Source organism: Ambystoma mexicanum, chromosome 4p, assembly GCF_040938575.1.
Source record: "Ambystoma mexicanum isolate Mex_15411 chromosome 4p, UKY_AmexF1_1, whole genome shotgun sequence".
NCBI classification, from domain to species: Eukaryota; Metazoa; Chordata; class Amphibia; order Caudata; family Ambystomatidae; genus Ambystoma; species Ambystoma mexicanum.
Window position 1 is genome coordinate 104777067 of NC_090927.1, and position 18880 is coordinate 104795946.

The 18880-nt window shown below is 46.3% G+C and overlaps 1 protein-coding gene across 2 annotated transcripts in view; it reads left to right on the plus strand.

The window, feature by feature from the left end:
* ZNF513 (zinc finger protein 513) overlaps nt 1–18880 on the plus strand; it is a 253222-nt gene that overhangs the window by 146736 nt on the left and 87606 nt on the right. For both annotated transcript variants that reach the window (XM_069605477.1, XM_069605476.1), the window contains one exon: nt 14948–15679. In XM_069605477.1, the coding sequence (XP_069461578.1) occupies nt 14948–15679 (732 nt within the window). The remainder of the gene's footprint in view (nt 1–14947; nt 15680–18880) is intronic.

An 18880-nucleotide genomic window follows, 5' to 3' on the forward strand; every position in this document is an offset into this window, starting at 1 on the left:
ACGGTGGTCATGAGGCCGATCCCTGAGGATGGGTGTCACGCCACGATATTGTACCGGCTCAGCTGCACAGCGGCGGATACACCAATAGCCGCGTCTGTGATATCTTTGCGCGCATTGCCGGCGCCGTACATCGGTCCCCCTCACCCACTTATTGACTTTGCTGTGCCTGGCCCCGGCCCTCCCACAGAGTGGCAGTCTTACGGCAAGGAAGCCTTCCCCTGCCATATACTATGACCACCCCTTATTTGAGACAGGGATACAGGTGGAGGGCCCCACGAGGACTGCATACATAAGTGACCCCAGTGCTATGTTACCGATGCATCCTGACACTCCCCTAAATGGAGCACCTATACTATCGAGCTCCATCAGTGACGCCGTCCTGCACACCACAAAACAACTATGGCTATCCCAGCACAACTCCAGTCCATACTGGCAAAGATGAAAATTATTGGTCAACGAACCCAAGAGACTAATACAACAGTCCAAGACATTAAACAGGGCTTGCAGGATGTCTAGACTAGACTCAATGCACAGGCAGAGAGGACCACAGACAATGAATAGCGCATTAGCTCCCTGGATGAAACTGGAGGACCAAGAATATAGATCAAGGCGCAATAACCTTAGGATGGTCGGCTTGCCAGAGAACGCAGAGGGCCTGGACCTTTAGTCCTTCATGTACAATTTCTTTACAAGATGTGCTTCACATCGACATCCCTCAAGACTACATCACTGAGATAATTCGCCCGGGCACCAATCCCCAAAACAGCTCCAGGAGAACGACTTCGAGTGATAGTGGTTCGACTGCTGAATTTCCAGCACAAAATGGCCATCTTGAAGGCATACAGAACGGTCAGCCAAATAAAGATCAGGGATGCTCCGATATGCCTCTTCAACGACGGTGGAGGTCTCCCGCCGCCAGAAAGACTTCAATCATATTTTTGAAGCGCTTAAAGGCAAAGATCTTAGGCACTGCCTTAAATTCCAGGCAGTCTGGTGTATCCAGCTTGACCACCAATGGCACTAGTTTGACGAACCGGAAGATGCCTGGCTCTTTTATGACAGACCTTGGTTACAGCAGATGTCCCTCAAGAGGTGGTGCAGGGAGCTCGAGCTTCATCATGGCTGCCTAGACCGAATCAAAGGTACTCTCAGACTCCGGGCAGATGCCAGCAGACTGGGAGAGGCCTCCGAGGCCCAGACCGCTCGAGGAAAGAAACTCAAGATTGATCACATTGCCTTCAGCTGACCAGCGATTGGAAAGAACAAATCACGGGGATCTGGTGGGCGGCCCCCGATGGCGGGGCCGCCATTACTAGGGCCAAGTTGTGCGGTAAGAGACTCACCAGCAACACACATTCTCTGATGCCCATTCAAACCGGCGACGATCTACATAGAGAGACACTGACGTACCGGTACATCTGGACCTCCAGCTTCTGCAGCCACAATGGCTCTCCCTAGACTTAGACACCGACAATCGGTTCTAGTTTGACACTAGAGCTTGTTCACCCGCTATTACCAAACAAGGTGGTTCCCTTTGGATACTCCCTATTCTGGGTTAAGGATCCAGGTCACTCGACACAAGCAATATGTGCTACTGGACTACCATGGGAGCGCGCCTCTCTGTAGAGGGGATATGGTTTGCATGGAAAGGGGTGCAGCTCCAGTAGCCTACACCATCGGGTCCATGCAGGGGCTATAATGCCATGTATTGGGAAAGATATGTTCGTTCCCAATATTCACGGGGATGGCTACCCCCTATTGTTTTTGTGTTGATGTTCTACCTGTTACTGGTTTTGCTTGTTACTAAAGGGATCTGGGGGTGGGGAATCTACAAGGTGGAAACCACATGTCCTAATGCAAGAGGTGGAAGGATAAGGGACTCGAACTTGCTAACCCATGCTCCAATTGTATTACTAGATGGCTACGCTCACAATAGTCACCCTTAATGTGCAAGGGCTGGGGCATCCTATAAAAAGACGGCGTGTCTTAAATCAAGAAATGAAAGCGGCTGGGTGGGTGCTGCGGCCCATGCCCCGTACCATGGCAAACACGTATCCATCTTGGTTAACAAGCAGGTCTCCCTCCAAATCCAGGACTCGATCATAGATAAAGAGGGTAGATATGTTGCTATCAAGGGGGCAGATTCATCAACACTTGGTCACCTTCCTGAACAGCTATGCCCCCACAACGTATAACCCATCTTCCTTTGCACCTCTGCTGGGGAATCTGACATTTGTGTTGGGGGGAGGAGGGATCTCAATGTAGCTACATTAGATCGATTTAGAGCAGGCGCGGCTGGCCCGATAAAACTAAAGAAACAGACCACTCTGAATGCACTTCTATCGGACCTGGACCTGAAGGATGCCTGGAGACATATACATGGTTCCCGTAGAGATTACACATACTACTCCCACAGCCACCTCAGTTATTCCAGGATCGATTACTAGTTTAACCCACACAATGCCATGCACATGGCAGATGACTGCGCCATACTGCCTATCACCATTTTGGACCACGCTCCGGTGCGCCTCTGGATGACACTGCCAGACACCCCCGTAAAACCATACCATGGCGCCTTAATATGAGGGCGCTGACATACACAGACTTTGTAGATCAGCTTAGGGTAGACGTGAAGGGGTTCTGGGACACCAATATAAATCAATCGTATGGCACACACGCGTGCTGGGATTCGTTTAAAGCCTTTGTGAGAGGCCAAGGTATATCGAGATGGTCACACAAATTAAAACAATGGAAGGAAAGAGAAGAACAGCTCACAAGGGAACTCACTATGTCACATAAGGGGGTAGCCGCCTAACAAAGTTACAACATACTCTAACTTGTGTATGTGGTGGGTATTATAAAATAGGTGGTCTATGCAGAAGTTAACCTATGATTCATCCTAGTGATGTAATCTAACATCCCCTGGGAGTTGAAAACAAGACAATATACTTTGTGTTGTATAGGCAAATTCTATTACAAGCAACCAGTTTTATACGGTGCAGTTTATTTTAATGCACTCAATATTCTTTAACAAAACAACAAAAGGGAAAATGCAGTGTTCTGGTACAAAAGCAAAATAATTTTTCAAGGCAATAGTAGAGCATCAGTCTCAAACCAAAAAGAAAAATTACTTATAGCATCATCATTTGCATGGTAAGGTTCTTTTGCCAACAACAACAGGGTAACACTTGTTTTGGTTACAAATGAGGTTTAACAGATTGTTTAACAAATTGTGTTCCCAATTAGGGAGCTCTGTAACACCAAGTAAAGCAGGACAGAGTGGTGAATGTTAGTAAAGTTGTGTACATTTACATTTACATATAGGAGCGCCACAGTTTGCCTCACAGTATTAATGGTGAAACCTATATAGTTGTACACTAGTATGTAGATCTATAAGTGACCAATCCTCAGTCGGTCTACGTCAGGAAAAAGAAACATTCCCAAAGATGTAGGTTGAGTCTACAGTGGTGTTTCTGGACCCTTGGACGTTTCGGCTTCCAGTGTGGGTGCCTTCATCTGGGCCAAAAGAGGATTGTATCTCCCTATAGGTGATAAACAAGAACAAGAGGAGGGGAGGTGGTAGAGACTCACAAAGAAAATCTGTACCGTAAATTGGTAACAGTGTGCTCCATACAGAAGAATGACCTGTATGGCTAAAAGAGAGGAGAGCTCTCATTAAAAACAAGGAAAAAAGTATGATGCCAACCTGAAGCATGGGTCCGGGCGGGGAGAGGTGAGAAGAGAAGGACGGGAGGGAGGAGAGTGCAGCAGTCCCGTCTCGAAAAGCCGTGATGATTCAATGGCTACAAGGCGGCAGGGTCCGAAGTTCCTAAGTGGGGTCCCCACCTAGTAACAGAAGAATACCAGTGTGTAAATCAAGACTGGTGAGTCCCAGGAGAAGGAACAAAACCCACCACAACTATTTATAAAAAAGGAAAAGAAAACGGTAGGAAGATAAATTTCAGCTTTTCCGCCGCCCGGCAGCCCCACAGCCTTACTTCGGATTGCTGTCCTGCACCCTTCAGGTAAGCAGCAAAGGGCACCCGCTATTCCCACTTTTATGCTATTTGCTAGGGTGTTTTCCCTTACTTTACATTAGCCTAGCACATAGGCTCGTCCATTTCTACTGCCTTCTTTTTTGTTTTGTCTCCCCTGTTCTGCCCTCCATTTTAGATCTTCCGACTGTCCACTGCTACAGGGGCACTCCTCTGAAACCACGGCCCCTCAACTTATCTGTGTTGGGCCTTATTTTTGCAGCCCCCTGCCTGCCCAGGGTTTCAGTTGGGCCTCTAATTGTCCTGGCCCGCACTGGAAGGTGTCCAGATCACACCGTTTCAGGTAGGAAATTTATCTTCCTACCGTTTTCTTTTCCTTTTTTATAAATAGTTGTGGTGGGTTTTGTTCCTTCTCCTGGGTCTCACCAGTCTTGATTTACACACTGGTATTCTTCTGTTACTAGGTGGGGACCCCACTTAGGAACTTCGGACCCTGCCGCCTTGTAGCCATTGAATCATCACGGCTTTTCGAGACGGGACTGCTGCACTCTCCTCCCTCCCGTCCTCTTCTCACCTCTCCCCACCAGGACCTATGCTTCAGGTTGGCATCATACTTTTTTCCTTGTTTTTAATGAGAGCTCCCCTCTCTTTTAGCCCTACAGGTCATTCTTCTGTATGGAGCACACTGTTACCAATTTACGGTACAGATTTTCTTTGTGAGTCTCTACCACCTCCCCTCCTCTTGTTCTTGTTTATCACCTATAGGGAGATACAATCCTCTTTTGGCCCAGATGAAGGCACCCACACTGGAAGCCGAAACGTCCAAGGGTCCAGAAACACCACTGTAGACTCAACCTACATCTTTGGGAATGTTTCTTTTTCCTGACGTAGACAGACCGACTGAGGATTGGTCACTTATAGATCTACATACTAGTGTACAACTATATAGGTTTCACCATTAATACTGTGAGGCAAACTGTGGCCCTCCTATATGTAAATGTAAATGTACACAACTTTACTAACATTCACCACTCTGTCCTGCTTTACTTGGTGTTACAGAGCTCCCTAATTGGGAACACAATTTGTTAAACAATCTGTTAAACCTTATTTGTAACCAAAACAAGTGTTACCCTGTTGTTGTTGGCAAAAGAACCTTACCATGCAAATGATGATGCTATAAGTAATTTTTCTTTTTGGTTTGAGACTGATGCTCTACTACTGCCTTGAAAAATTATTTTGCTTTTGTACCAGAACACTGCATTTTCCCTTTTGTTGTTTTGTTAAAGAATATTGAGTGCATTAAAATAAACTGCACTGTATAAAACTGGTTGCTTGTAATAGAATTTGCCTATACAACACAAAGTATATTGTCTCGTTTTCAACCCCCAGGGGATGTTAGATTACATCACTAGGATGAATCATAGGTTAACTTCTGCATAGACCACCTATTTTATAATACCCACCACATACACAAGTTAGAGTATGTTGTAACTTTGCTAGGCGGCTACCCCCTTATGTGACACACTGTTTACTTCAGCCTTTGGTTCCGCCATTATGGGCTGCCCCTCTAGTGTACCCACCAGGGAACTCACTACACTGGAGAAGGCACATAAACAAAGGCCCGATAGGCAGACTCCTATGCACATACGAACCCTCCGATCCCAAATCACGCAAATAACCACTAGAGTTCAACAATCTTACTCGGGGGTGGTCCCTGAAATACTACCTCGAGAACGATAGACCACTATGCCTAATGGCGCTCACTTTGAAACAACGGCAAGCCACCCAGAGAATCGCCTCGGTTCAGGATAAGAACAGAAACCCCCTGGTGGGCGACGGTGCTATCAATGCCCAATTCGCCGAATACTACGCCAATCTGTACCCAACCCCAGAACACATCATGCGTCAAAGAATGCAACAATTTCTGAGCTCCATTTCACTCCCTAGACTAATCGAGGCCCAAAAAGGCGCGTTATGCAACCTAATATCAGCCGCAGATGTGGATCGAGCTATCCACTCTATCACCAGGGAAAACCGCGAGTCTGGACGGAATCCCGATAGATTTTTACCGTTCCATGACAGAAGACTTAACCCCCAGATTAGAAGAGGTCTGTACTGGGCAGCACTAAAAGGCTGGTTACCACAGTCGATGCTGGCAGCAAATATTGTGGTCTTCCACAAGAAGGGGCGACCCCCTTAATGAATGTAGCTCATTTAGATAAATTCTGATGGAAAAAAGTTGGCGAAATGCCTAGCGCAAAGGATTGAGGGGGTTCTCCCGCATATAATACACAAAGACCAGACCAGCTTTATCACTAAGAGGCACTCGGGCGACAGCGTCCGTCGATTAATACACATTATTGCGTATGATCCGGACCCGAAAGATGCAATCTTAGCCGACAACGCCGAGAAGCCATTCGTTAAGGTCCAATGGGACTTTATGTTCATGGCCCCCACGAATACGGTTTCCCCCGTCCCTGATGAGCCTGATCCACCTACTATATACTGACCGGACAGCGACGGTGATCACTAATGGTATGACGTCGGCACCTTTCAGCCTCCTCTCTGGCACGCGACAGGGGTGCCCGCTCTCCCCGCTACTCTATGCTCTTTCCATAGAGCCAGTAGCCTTTAAATTATGCACAGATCCCCATTGGGGGGGCCTACTGTGGGACCGGAGGAACATCAAGTCTCTCTCTATGCCGACAACCTCTTGCTGTACATCGGGAAGAACCCAAACTCTGTCCCACGCGTCCAGCAATTACTGCAGGATTATGGACCGATGGCGGGATACCGGGTGAACTGGGCAAAGTCAAAAATTCTCACTCTACGTCAGGATATCCCTTGGGACCCGGGAGGGGTGGCTCCCTTTCTTCTCCAATTGCACTGCATTACATATCTAGGGGTCAAAATCAGCACGCGTATAGGTGTCCTTAGAGATCTCAACTACCCCCATATGGTAGAACGCATACGGAATGATCTGCAAAGGTGGGAAACACTACCTCTATCCCTAACGGGCAGGATAAATGTGATTAAAATGAATTCCATGCCCAAGCTTACATATCTGGCAACGATGCTCTCCTCCAGTCCCACCAGCAAGTTCTAGAAAGAATTGGACAAGGCCATCTCCAGATTTATATGGTAAAAAAAAAGCATGCATGCGGTCTATTACTTTGATGGCCAACAAAGCGGACGGGGGCCTAGCACTCCCATGGTGGCGAAGCTACTATCAGGACGCGCAGATCTGTTGGGCAAAAAGGTGTCTGAACGCGGGAGATAATACGAGCTGGAAACAGATAGAGGTAACTCTGATGGCGCCGCTGACCGCTGAAGAGATCCTAGCTATCCCCCCCGACTCGCCTCCCATGCTACATAAAATCCCACCCAATAGTGGGCCCAACAATCACACAATGGCATAAATTACGCTCCCAACAGGGAGTCGACATCAGAATGGCACCCTAGTGGATGAGCGTAGGTACACTTATGACAATCAGAGGGAAATTCCAGCTACGCCCACGTCAGACCACAGTACGGTCACAAATAAAGATCGTAGACCTGTGTGAAGGGCTACAAACCGTACCCTTTCAAACCGGACACCTACTTTTAGCACTCAACACCACACATTGGTTGCAGTATAGGACGGACTGTGCTGTAATTCGACAACTTACCACTGACGCTTCCCGCCAAGCTACCCCAGCCCAGTGCAAGGTGAATTGGAGCGACAACAATACAAGCACCCCTCTCTCCACACCTTCTACAATATGAGCATTCCAAACAATGTAGATAGGAACAGCGCACTGGCGACCGCCTGGTCTACAGACCTTGGCCTCCCCTTAGACACGGGGATATCTATGACTTCTTTTCTTCCATCCCGGTGACATCCGTGAATACCAGAAATAGTGAGATTCAATTGAAGCTAATCCAACGCACCTACTACACCCCGGCCAGGCTGCATGGAATGGGTTTGATATCCTACCCCAACTGTAGGCGTGGATGTGATGATGTGGACACCTTGGCACACATACTGTGGGGTCCTGTCCTGAACTAGCGGTATACTGGCGCAGAATGTATAAACGCATTACATCACAATGTTTGGAGCCGGTCCCGGGGACTGGCACTCTGATGCCCTCGTTTGCAGGGTCATAGGCATCATGCTTTTCACAGCCCGCAAATTGCTGGTCATACACTGGCAGCTACTCTCCCCCTCCCTTCTATATCACAATGGACAAGCCTATTAGCCAAGATCTACACAATGGAACCGGCTGTAATAAAACGCCTAAATCCCGACAGCAATCCACAGGCAGATAGGCTCTGGGAATTATTAGACCCACTAGCATAGGGATAGGGGGTAGACTGTACCTATTTGATATCACCCTTGCGCTCTATTTAGCCCCCAAACCTAAAATCTGGTACGCCTATAGAGTGGCCCCACCATTCCCGCACTTGGAGGTGTGTGCTCAGAAACCATAACGACCTTCAAATATAGCCCTTGTCCAGACTTTCATGCTGCTACAACACTGAACGTACAGCGGTAGGTTGAGGGTAGAGAGTGGGACGGGCCTGGTCGGCCTAGGGCCAGGGTTCCATATTTTGCCTAAAAGTATTTTGTTATAGTGGGGAAGATCCGATATTTCTAGTGGAAGGGTACTAGCATGAATGTAATGCATACATCTCCATGTAAAGATAAGGGGTGCCTCATAACCTCCCTTATGTCACTAGGCATTCTTTTATTTTATTTTCCCCTTGTTATGCTGCTCTTTCCCCATGTTATTGACACTGTGTGTATGTTGATTGTTGAAAAATCAATAAACAGAATTAAAAAAAAAAACATTGGCAACTGGAAACCTTGGAAAGGGGAACATGTCCACTCAATGAACCGATTGTGGCATTCAAAAGAAGTAAGAACCTCAAAGACCAAATAAGACGCAACGATATAAGTGTGATGCAACTAACACAATCAACTCTACCAGAAAGATGAGGTTTTCCACCATTGAATGGACACTACCTTTGTGGTACATGTTCCTGTTGTTCCTCTACTACCAAAAGCATTGAGGTAGATATAGGTCTCCTGGAACCATGGAGACAGCTACATCTGACCAATTGCAATTCGAAAATGGTCATCTACGGGATATGGTGCCCTTGTAAAAAAACTCTACATTGGCAAAACCGAAAGGAGAATTAAAACAAGGATAATCGAACATAAGAGCTGTTTAAATAATCAGACACAAAATGCTCCACTTTTAGCCCATTAGAAGTTTAATGGTCGGTATTATTTCAACTTAGTCAGCTAGATAAGAGAAAACTGCTGAAGAAAGAACAACTTATCTTTCTAGTGAAAAGCGTAGTGAGAGATCTCAATGAGAAAATCGAATGGCTGGATTAGTAATCGTCAGGCGGTCTGTAGTGCATCTAGCATAAGCTTTCCCTTAGATAATTGATTTAGGTTCTCGGTATATGTGATTACGATGAACCCACGATCCATAGTAACCAGAATATGCCTACAAATCCTGTTAAAGTGTAAAGACACTAATGAAGACACAGTGCATCTATGTAGGGGATTGGTGTGCGGAGGGCCGGCTTGCCCTCGTGGTTAACATCAGCTATCTTCTGTGGTAAATGGCTACCTCATAAGTGTCCACCTTACTAAAGGCAAACAGTACCCCTTTCGAATACTCCCTCTCACACGGTCAGTGGGCGACCAGAACTATTTATATATAAAGGAGACAGATTCAATAATTTCAAAATTGCTGATCTATACATATGGTCTGATGTATACCTCATAAGTGTACCAGATGGATTGGGGTTGAAAGACAGAGTGGCAAATGTTCTCCCCTGAACATTTCTGACTTGCCAAACCCCTGCCCACACCCCCACATGCCCCTGCCACACCCCCACCCCTCTACTTACCTTGCTGCTGACTCGCTGGTCCCTGCAACGCCTGTTCCCTTTCACTTCCGTGATCGGGAACCGGCACCGCAGGGTCCTTTCCTTTTTTGCGTTTTTTACAGTATAGTGAGCGCAACCGCCACTCACTATACTGTATAGTATAGTGTGCGGGGGACACCCCAGCAGCCCTTTTTTCTTTTTTTTTTTCGGGACAGCTGCGGGGGAGCCAGGGTGCCGGGGGCATCCCGCAGCCCCCATCACCGAATGCGTGATTCGACGTCCAAATCACGCATTCGGACATACATTTTCTGTAATTTTTGACAAAACCTACTAGATAGAGTGAGCGCACAATGATTGTAATTTAATACATTTGTGGAGTACGTGCACCCTTCACATAAGAAATAATTTTATGGCAATACGAGTTTGCAGCACATTCAGAAACTACATATGCACTCGGTTAAAACTAACTCTTTTGTGTGTGATGTTTCTATCACATTTCAGTTCATGATATAGCAACAGTGACTATTTTAAGATAGGAGGTAATAATGGAACACAGGTTTTAGAGGTTGTTAATATTCATATTGAGTGGGACAGTACTTTAGTCCACAAGAAAAAAACACATTGCACTCCCAACAGGGATCACTTTTGGCAAAATGATGGGGGTTAGACAGGTGGGTATGTGGTTGTAGACCACCTTGGAACTGCATGGTGGGTTGTGGTTACCCCTGTTCTCTTGATGCCAAAATGGGGGTCACACCAAGAGGTAATGCTCTCCAAAGCACTAGTCTTTATGAGAATGTCTGGCGTGGGTGTGCCGTTATCCACGCACTTTGCCTTTTTGCGGAGTTAGATGGCCCTGGCTATCTCCCAATCTTGCATGCGTTTGAAAATATTCACAAAACTGCTTTTAAAGTTAGGTTTTAGACAAAGCAAGCACTGTATTTTTTAATGTGATGTTTTCCTCCTCTTTTATTTGAAGTTTCAATTCATCCGTTAATACCAAACACAGGACAGAAGCCCTTCCTCCCCACCACCCCTGTCGCAGAGCATGATTCTGTACATGCTCCTAAACAGCGGGAAAATAAACTTAGCAAACCGCTTTTAATGTCCATTTAGGAGTAACAATACATTCCACCTCTACCACTCCCACCTGAGAGGCAGCGGAGGAGCGAGACCGATCTGTCAAAAGGACAGTCTTCAAAACTGAACTGCAAAAATGCCAGCCCCCATCACCCACCACTCTCTGCCATATATAGGTGGTCATGAAACAGCTGCAGATAAGCCAGACAGGCACTCTGCAATCAGTCAGCGGAAAAAGAGATTCCCATCCCCTCAAGATTACATCTACTCTTGGGTTAACAACTTTCAACACCATTCAACAGAATCTCATTTTTTTTTTTGTCCAGGATGTCCAGCCAGATTCTGCATGGGGAACCAAAAATGTTTAACTATTCTCATCGAGGAACTTTAATCTCCAGTCAATAATTCCTGTGAAAGGAAATCCACTGGTAAGGGCCTTTGTGACAGAGCAGCACTCAAATCTTGCATTCAAATTTGAAACCCAGTCTCACGACAGCATCTGTCCTTTTCAAGATTTTAATATTTTTTTCTAGTTGCAGGCAGTGCATTGCAAGAAAGGCAGTCACTGTGACCACCTTTGCTACTAGAAAAAGCACAGCTCGCTCCACAGTTACAGTCCTCTGCCAACGTCACAGCAGTTTCCCAGTCCCATAATTCTTTGCGAAAAGCTCCTATCTCCATATCTGTGTCGCCCATTTTCTGGTAAAGGCCTCGGAGAAACTCTATTATTTCCGTCTTCGTCCGCTTGCACCTGGTCATTTTATGTTTGTCTAGAACAGATTCTCTTTGACAATAACATGAAAAAGGAAGCTCACTGAGGGCTTTTGATATTTTTACTCTGCCTGGCCATTGCATTCACTTTGCATTCACTTTGCCAGAAAAGAGATGAGAAATGCTGAAATAATACAGCACACCAGGGCTCTGATAATGCAGGAGTCACCAAATCGTTTGAGTGCTCCAGTCTGTGATATGAAACAAGTCATTTATAGCCGCCTGTACATAAGTGTTTCTAGGCACGACAAGACAAGGTCGACAGAGGGAGGACAAAACAAACTGTCTTACTAGGCCTTGTCATTCAGATCGTCATTGGGGAGGGGGAGGGAAGAGGAGAAGTGAAATGGGGCCTGGGGGGTGCAGTGGCAAGACGCAGTAAGTTCTGCCAGATGCGGGAAGTGCTGCCAGGGTGGTGGCTCAAGTAAGTGCAGAGACTGTAGGGTTGCAGATACAGTCCGTAAGTGGGTGGGAGGCCCGGAGGTAGTGCAAGGGGCTACTGGTCATGCAGGAGCCTTGTGGCCGTAAGGTTCAGTGGGTGGAAAGGTAACCAGTTAGCGTAGCAGACGGGAGCAAGTTTGCTCCTGTTTGAGAGGGGCAGGGAGGCTGTTCAGAGGGAGGCCCCAGCGAAGGATAGATATCTACCTCCCCCTCTCTGCCTGGAGAAGCGTATGCCCCTCAGAGAGTTAGAGATGGATCAGCAGAGGGCTCGAGAAGGAAGATGCTTAGGAAGAGAGTTGGATGTAGTGTGGTCCCCGGTCCCCTTGTGGGCAATACAGAGGGTCTTGAACGTGATCCTGGCAGCCACCGGGAACCAGTGGAGAAATTTCAGGGATGGAGAGATACAAACCTTGGACTTGAGGCCAAGGACAAGTCTACAGGTCCAGTTTTGGATTAGTTGCAAAGGGTCAAGAGTAGAAACAGGCAGATTTAGAAAGAGGCTGTTGCAGTAGTCCAGCCTATAGAGAGCCAGGGCTCTGGAGACAATGAGCTTCTGGGGGAAAGTGAGAAAAGGAAGAATACCTCCTGAGGAGGTTCAGCTGGTAGTGTGACTTCTAAGAGATGTCTGAGATGTGAAGAGAGGAGGAGAGGGTGGAGTTGAAGATCACGCCAAGGTTCTTTGCCTCACAGGAACGTGTGGGTGGAGGGCCCAAGGTGGGCGGCCAGAGTGCAGGGGGAAAGCGGGAGCAGGGGTCCCAATGTGAAGGATCTCGTCTTACTGGCATTAAGGCAGAAATCGTTGGAGGCACACCATTCCTGAATCGCAGATACAGTCCGGAATAAGCGAAAGATCGGGGGAGAGCCGAGTGTCATCCACATAACACTGAAAGTTAAAACAGAAGGTAGAGATGGGGTAGGCCAGAGGAGCCAAGTAATGGTTGAAGCCAGGGTGTGAGGTTAAAACAATGGGGAACACCACATGTAGAGAGAAAGGTGGGAGAGAGAAAGGACCCAAGTTGGACTTGGGAGGGTCGATCGGAGAGAATGGAAGTCAGTCATGTTATGGCCTGATCCGTGATGCCCAGGTTGTCTCTTGAGTGGTGGGGTTTAGGTGCTATCAGTCTCTTGAGGGGTGAGGTTTAGGTGTTGTGTGGATGAACCATGAAGCCTCGAGACTTTGCTTCAGTGTCTAAACTGGGGTGTACTTGTTTACTGTTCGTGCAGTTAGCCAGGTGTGGATTGGAAGTGGGGGTAAGAATGAGGACCATATATGAAGGATCGTTTGTATGGTTTTAGTTTCGGAAACAGTGGCGGTACCAGGCTCTCGATTCTAGTTGAGCTTTTTCCAGTGCATGCTTTTTATGTTTGTTTATTTTTACTTTGAGATTTTGTAAAGAGCAATGTATCTCAGTTTGAATGTGCTTGACAGTATGGGACATTATAGGGAAAACATTAATAAGCCTAAGAGAACAGCCATTCAGTGCCTAAACATATGCAAGTCATTTACCCAATTACCCTATGTTCACCCAAGTGCTACCCGCTTACTCGTTATGATTGATGACACTATTGCTTATTGCAAAACAACATACCCTGGTGCAGGGGGCAGTAACCACCTCAGCCTGCCACTTTACCAGACTGACTTTCTGCTACTCGGCTTCCCAAGATGCACGCTGGTGCAACAGCGCCATCCCGGGGCAGCAGCTTGTCCACGGTATCTGCCCTTGCCCCCAGAGCACTTCTCAGCACAGCTGTTACCCTGTGCCCTGTCTCAACCATGATAGGTACCAGCATTCCGTATCGCTGGCCCAAAATGCCAGGACCTGTCGGCCAGACCCAAGATGCCATCTTGGGGGTGCCAGAAACAGCATCTGGGGGAAAGGTTCCAAAGAGCCATTGCCATAGTTCAGTCTGAACAAACAATGCCTGGGTGGCTTTCAGATTCTGTGCTTTGGAAATGCCGGTCTTTTTCAGAAGGTGTATTTGGTAATGAAGTAAATTAACTTTAGCTTCATTCACAAAAGGTCATTCCTATTTAGTAGTGTCCTGTCAAGTTTACTCCATTAGGGAAACCCGGGATTGTGCAGCAACGTAGACAAAACGTCGACGTTCTAACCAATCCTATTGGAACACAAGCTGTTATTTATTTTCACAAAACTCTCCTGACTCGCTTGTTTGTCTTCACGCTGTCTCTTCTAACAACTGCTGAGGTCCCAGGATATGGCGGATCAGCTGAAACCCAGGCTGTTTCACTTTTACAGGAAAACGCATCTCACTGCACTATACAGAATATCTGATGCTGATTATTCTTAAAGCTTGACGGAAGTAGGATATTTGTTTTTTAATAGCAAGCCTGGAAGCGAATAAAAAGGTGCCCCCTTTCTGAGCCATTATTTAAGTCCTTGCAGAGATGGCATCATTTCATAGTCTAGTGGCGTTGTCTTGATGCTGGACACATTCTTGTTATGGACATGTCTTGGAAGTCTGGTATCTTCATGCCCTCCCCCTTTTTTTTAGGTGAAATCACCCTACTCCAGTGATTACAAATTGCAATAACAGTAGTAGATTCCATCCTTTGTCCCTATGCCATGGTGAGAAGCAGTAAAGAGCAGCATCATGGTCAAAGGTTGTCCTCTTGTTCTTGTACTTCCTCCCATTTGCTATGAAGGTGGTGTAGATTCATATCATTTAGTGCCTGACACGTTCTTTGGATTTATTGAACATAGGCTTGATCCGGTTTTCTTGATCTTAACCACACCTCGTCTCTTTTGCCTCAGATTCCATGGTTGCCAAGATTGAGATTCCCACGTACTCCCTGAGCGATGAGGATTACTCTAGTTACCAGCAGCTCAGCGTGGAGAGTGATGTGGAAGATACCAGAGATGTCAAGGGCTCACCTTGTGCTGACTCCCGGCCAAGCCCCTTTCTCTGCAGAGAATGTGGCCTAGTTTTGGACAGCTCCTCCCGCTACTTGGACCTTGCCTTCAACCAGCACTGTCTGAAATGCTTGACGGGGATCCCGCTCCTACGCGACAGCGAGGTGGCGGACAGCAGTGGCTGCCTGAACAGTGACCGGATGGTGTTTTCATGCAGACTCTGCTCCTTTGCCACACATTACTCCAGTCATTTGAAGCGGCACATGAAGATCCACAATGGTGAGAAGCCCTTTAAGTGCATGCAGTGCAGCTACGCCTCCGCCCAACTGGTCAACTTGAAGCGTCATGCCCGTACTCACACAGGGGAGAAGCCCTTCTGCTGCGAGCGCTGCAGCTTTTCATGCAGTAGCCTGGGCAACTTGAAGAGGCACATGCGCATACACACGCGGGAGAAGCCGTACAAATGTGACATGTGTGAGTATTGCTGCAACCAGAGCCGTAATCTGAAGCGCCACATGCTTGGTCATCGGAAAAAGCAAGCGCAGCGGCCCCGGCACAAAAGGGAGAAGAAGAAAGATGGTGGTGCTGAGGAGGGGTCCGCAGAGGCAGATTCCTGCAGAGATGACGGAGAAGGTAACTACCCTATGCTATGTCCCATGAAGTTGTGTTAGTGGCCACTGCACCAACAGTTGTTTGCTATAATATGCATAGCGCTTAACATGTTTAGCTTCTTAAAGGATGGTTGCTAACTTCTGAACGAATTTTATTTCCCATGTGTTTTGGGGGGTGGGCAGGGGCAGAATAGCCATATCTTTCACATGCTTTATTTGGAAAAAATTAGGGTCTACCCCTCCCATTAGTAAGTAACACCAAGAGAAGTAACCTACCCACTGTATATGCTTTCCTTCCTGATTTAGAAATGACACATGTGATTTATTTCATTCCTTATTTCGTTTTATTTAAGACAACAAAGTTACCTTTTTTAGCACTTTGTAGAACAGGACTAACTGCCCCACAAATTCTACAGTGAGGCACTGTGTCTTTACATATAATACAAGTGTTAATACAAGCCGCCGTTCTTGGTGTGCATATACGGACATCATAAGGATACTTCAACTTAGTTACATCATCTAAGCCAGATCTTTAGGCATCTGTTCCCAGGATACAAGACTCCCATGATGCCATTTTGCACAGGTTAACTATTCAGCACAATTTGCGCTACTTGTAGCATTCTTGGATAAAGCAAAAGTTACTGCCTCTTACAGCGCTATATAGCTTAAGAGGCTTGGGTCAAAATATCCTTACACAAAAGATGGTTTCTGTTAGGGAACAGTCTCGAAATTTGGTATTACCGTCTGCCAAGTTCAATGAAGACTTGCCTTCTGCAATTGAACGGGCGGTGAATGAGGCTTTGTGTATGTGAAGATCTGCTTAGGTCTACACCTATTTCTTCTCCCTTTACCTGTACCTCCAGGGAACAGTTCACTCTTTGATGTGGACAAATTGGTTTTAACTCTGATGTACGTAGTCTACGTGCCAAATATGCCTGAGTTGAATGCATAGCCAAAGTTATCCTCTCCTTCTACCCAAGATTCCACCAAGAAATCAGCCATACTCCGTGGCGTGGATGTCCGCTCATCTTGGCGCATGCATGAACAGAGTGGCAGGGTTCCCCTATCAATGGGCTGAGATCATCCAGGATCCCTCGGTGTTAAACGTTCATTAAGATGGTTCATCTATTGCCTTCTACCAAAGCATTGCTTTCTTTTCACCATAGCCTCTCCCAGTGTTGATACAAATAATCTTCAAATGTGTATGGTTTATGCAAACCGGGATGTGGCTGAGATGGGCTGTGTTCTCTAATCATTTCACATGAGTAATCTGGGTCGGACATTTCACTTAAAGTAATGACCTTTTAGCCAACCTCGAGGACCTCCCCCCAAGACCCCCTCCCCGAACTTGGAGTATTATCGAAGAGCAGCATCAGAGTAGAGCGTTCATTTCTGCTTTTCATTGGACTCGAGGGTAGATACTAATCTATGTTAGCTACAACACCTCATCTTCACTTCCCGGGGTCCATCATTACAATTACCTTGTCTATTGAATTATGAGTTCGGTCCACTCCTCTTCTTAGACTCTTTAAAATATTCAGCTAATATATGATGCCATTTGCGATGTGGAGATTTCCATCCATCAATATGTTTCCAAATCACATTGGAGATGCAGTTAATTGGTGCAATGTTAGTTTCTTAGTTCTCGCGTTTCCTCCCCCTCTAAAGGAATCAGCCCTTCACTAGTTTAGGCTATTACGTGGCACTATAAGCAATGCATAGGAGACAAAACTATTTGTAAGTTTAGTGAAGATAGAAGAGAGATGGGATGTGATGAGGGGACACAGTCTGTGGGCGTATCTGGCTTTTTACCCATCCACTGACCATGCTAGTCTCTCTGGCCATTCCCACCCACTACCCGCCCTTAGGGAACCACCCTGGCATATCTTTGAGCTAGCTCTGTGCTTTTAAGAGGATAGAAGTGGTTTTTCCAGCAGCATTGTGGCACTTTTTAATAATGGGCCTGTTAATTTTCATATAATCTTTGCACGGTAGGGTGCACAGATAATAGCTCTTCCAATTAAATACCCTATAGTGTGCATTTTTTCTATTTTGTTTCAGAGAAATCACTAAATAAGGGGGTGAGCTTTACCATAATGAGAACATTATTTATAATGCACTGTGTTAGGGGAGTAACCATCATAATCACAAGTACCATCACTGTTTTAAAGAGATTTCTCCGATCTGAGTGCACGTATTGCACAAATGCTGACAGATCTGCGAAAATGTGTGTTATTGATGGTCCTGATGGGTTGAGAGAACAGAATGAAATGGTCATAGAGAAACACGAGAAAACATAGCATAGTTACTGTGTGGGAAAAGCTCAAATGTTTCTATATTCTTGTTGCATTGATAAATATCATTATTAAAAAATATATTGCTTTAGAATTATTACATAATACTAGTGTGGTACATGTTCAGAATCATCTTATTACATGACTCTGATATGGGTGATGGCTTCCTTATTTACAGAATTATAGCACTTGTGATTTATTTAAAAAACTGCAAAAGGGATATGGTATATGTCCTTCATAACGTGCCTCTAACAAAGTGTTTCTAAATGCTCCAAGACATGGAAGGGAAGACCGAGGGAGGACAAGACAAACAATCTTACTAGGCCTTGTGTCATTCAGATTGTACAAGTGCAACAACGCAAAGTGCAGTGGGAAGGGATAGCGGAGTGCCAGGGAGGAGGAAGGGTGAAGTGCAATCAGGGCAGCATTACTCTGAGTAAGTGCAGCCAGGGCAGCGCGGCTCTGAGTAAGTGCAAGGAGGCAGGGGACTGTAGCGGTTACAGTTACAGTTGAAGGCTCCAACCTCTGAACACGTGTCCCAATAATTATACACCCCATCAGGGAATAAGAGCAAGAGATATTTTGCAAGGATAACTAAGTTTATATAATATAAATGCCAGCAAAGAACTCTGCTACCCCAGAGCGCTCTGCCAAAAATTACACAGGCAGCACATTAAAAAGGACACACGCATCACCAGTGACGTAATTACATAGGACAAAAAATGACATTGTTGGTGGGTGGGTCCATATAGCTCAACCTGCTCCATAGGGAATGCCAGGTGCTAATTGGCTGCGGCTTCCCAGACGATCTTGGCGCACGTGGGTCAGCTGGGGCTCATCCTTGCGGTGAAGGTCGAATGACACGTTAGAAACATTATTTCGAATGGATTGTGTCCTCCCACGTAGTCCTCATCTTATGATAATTCGTT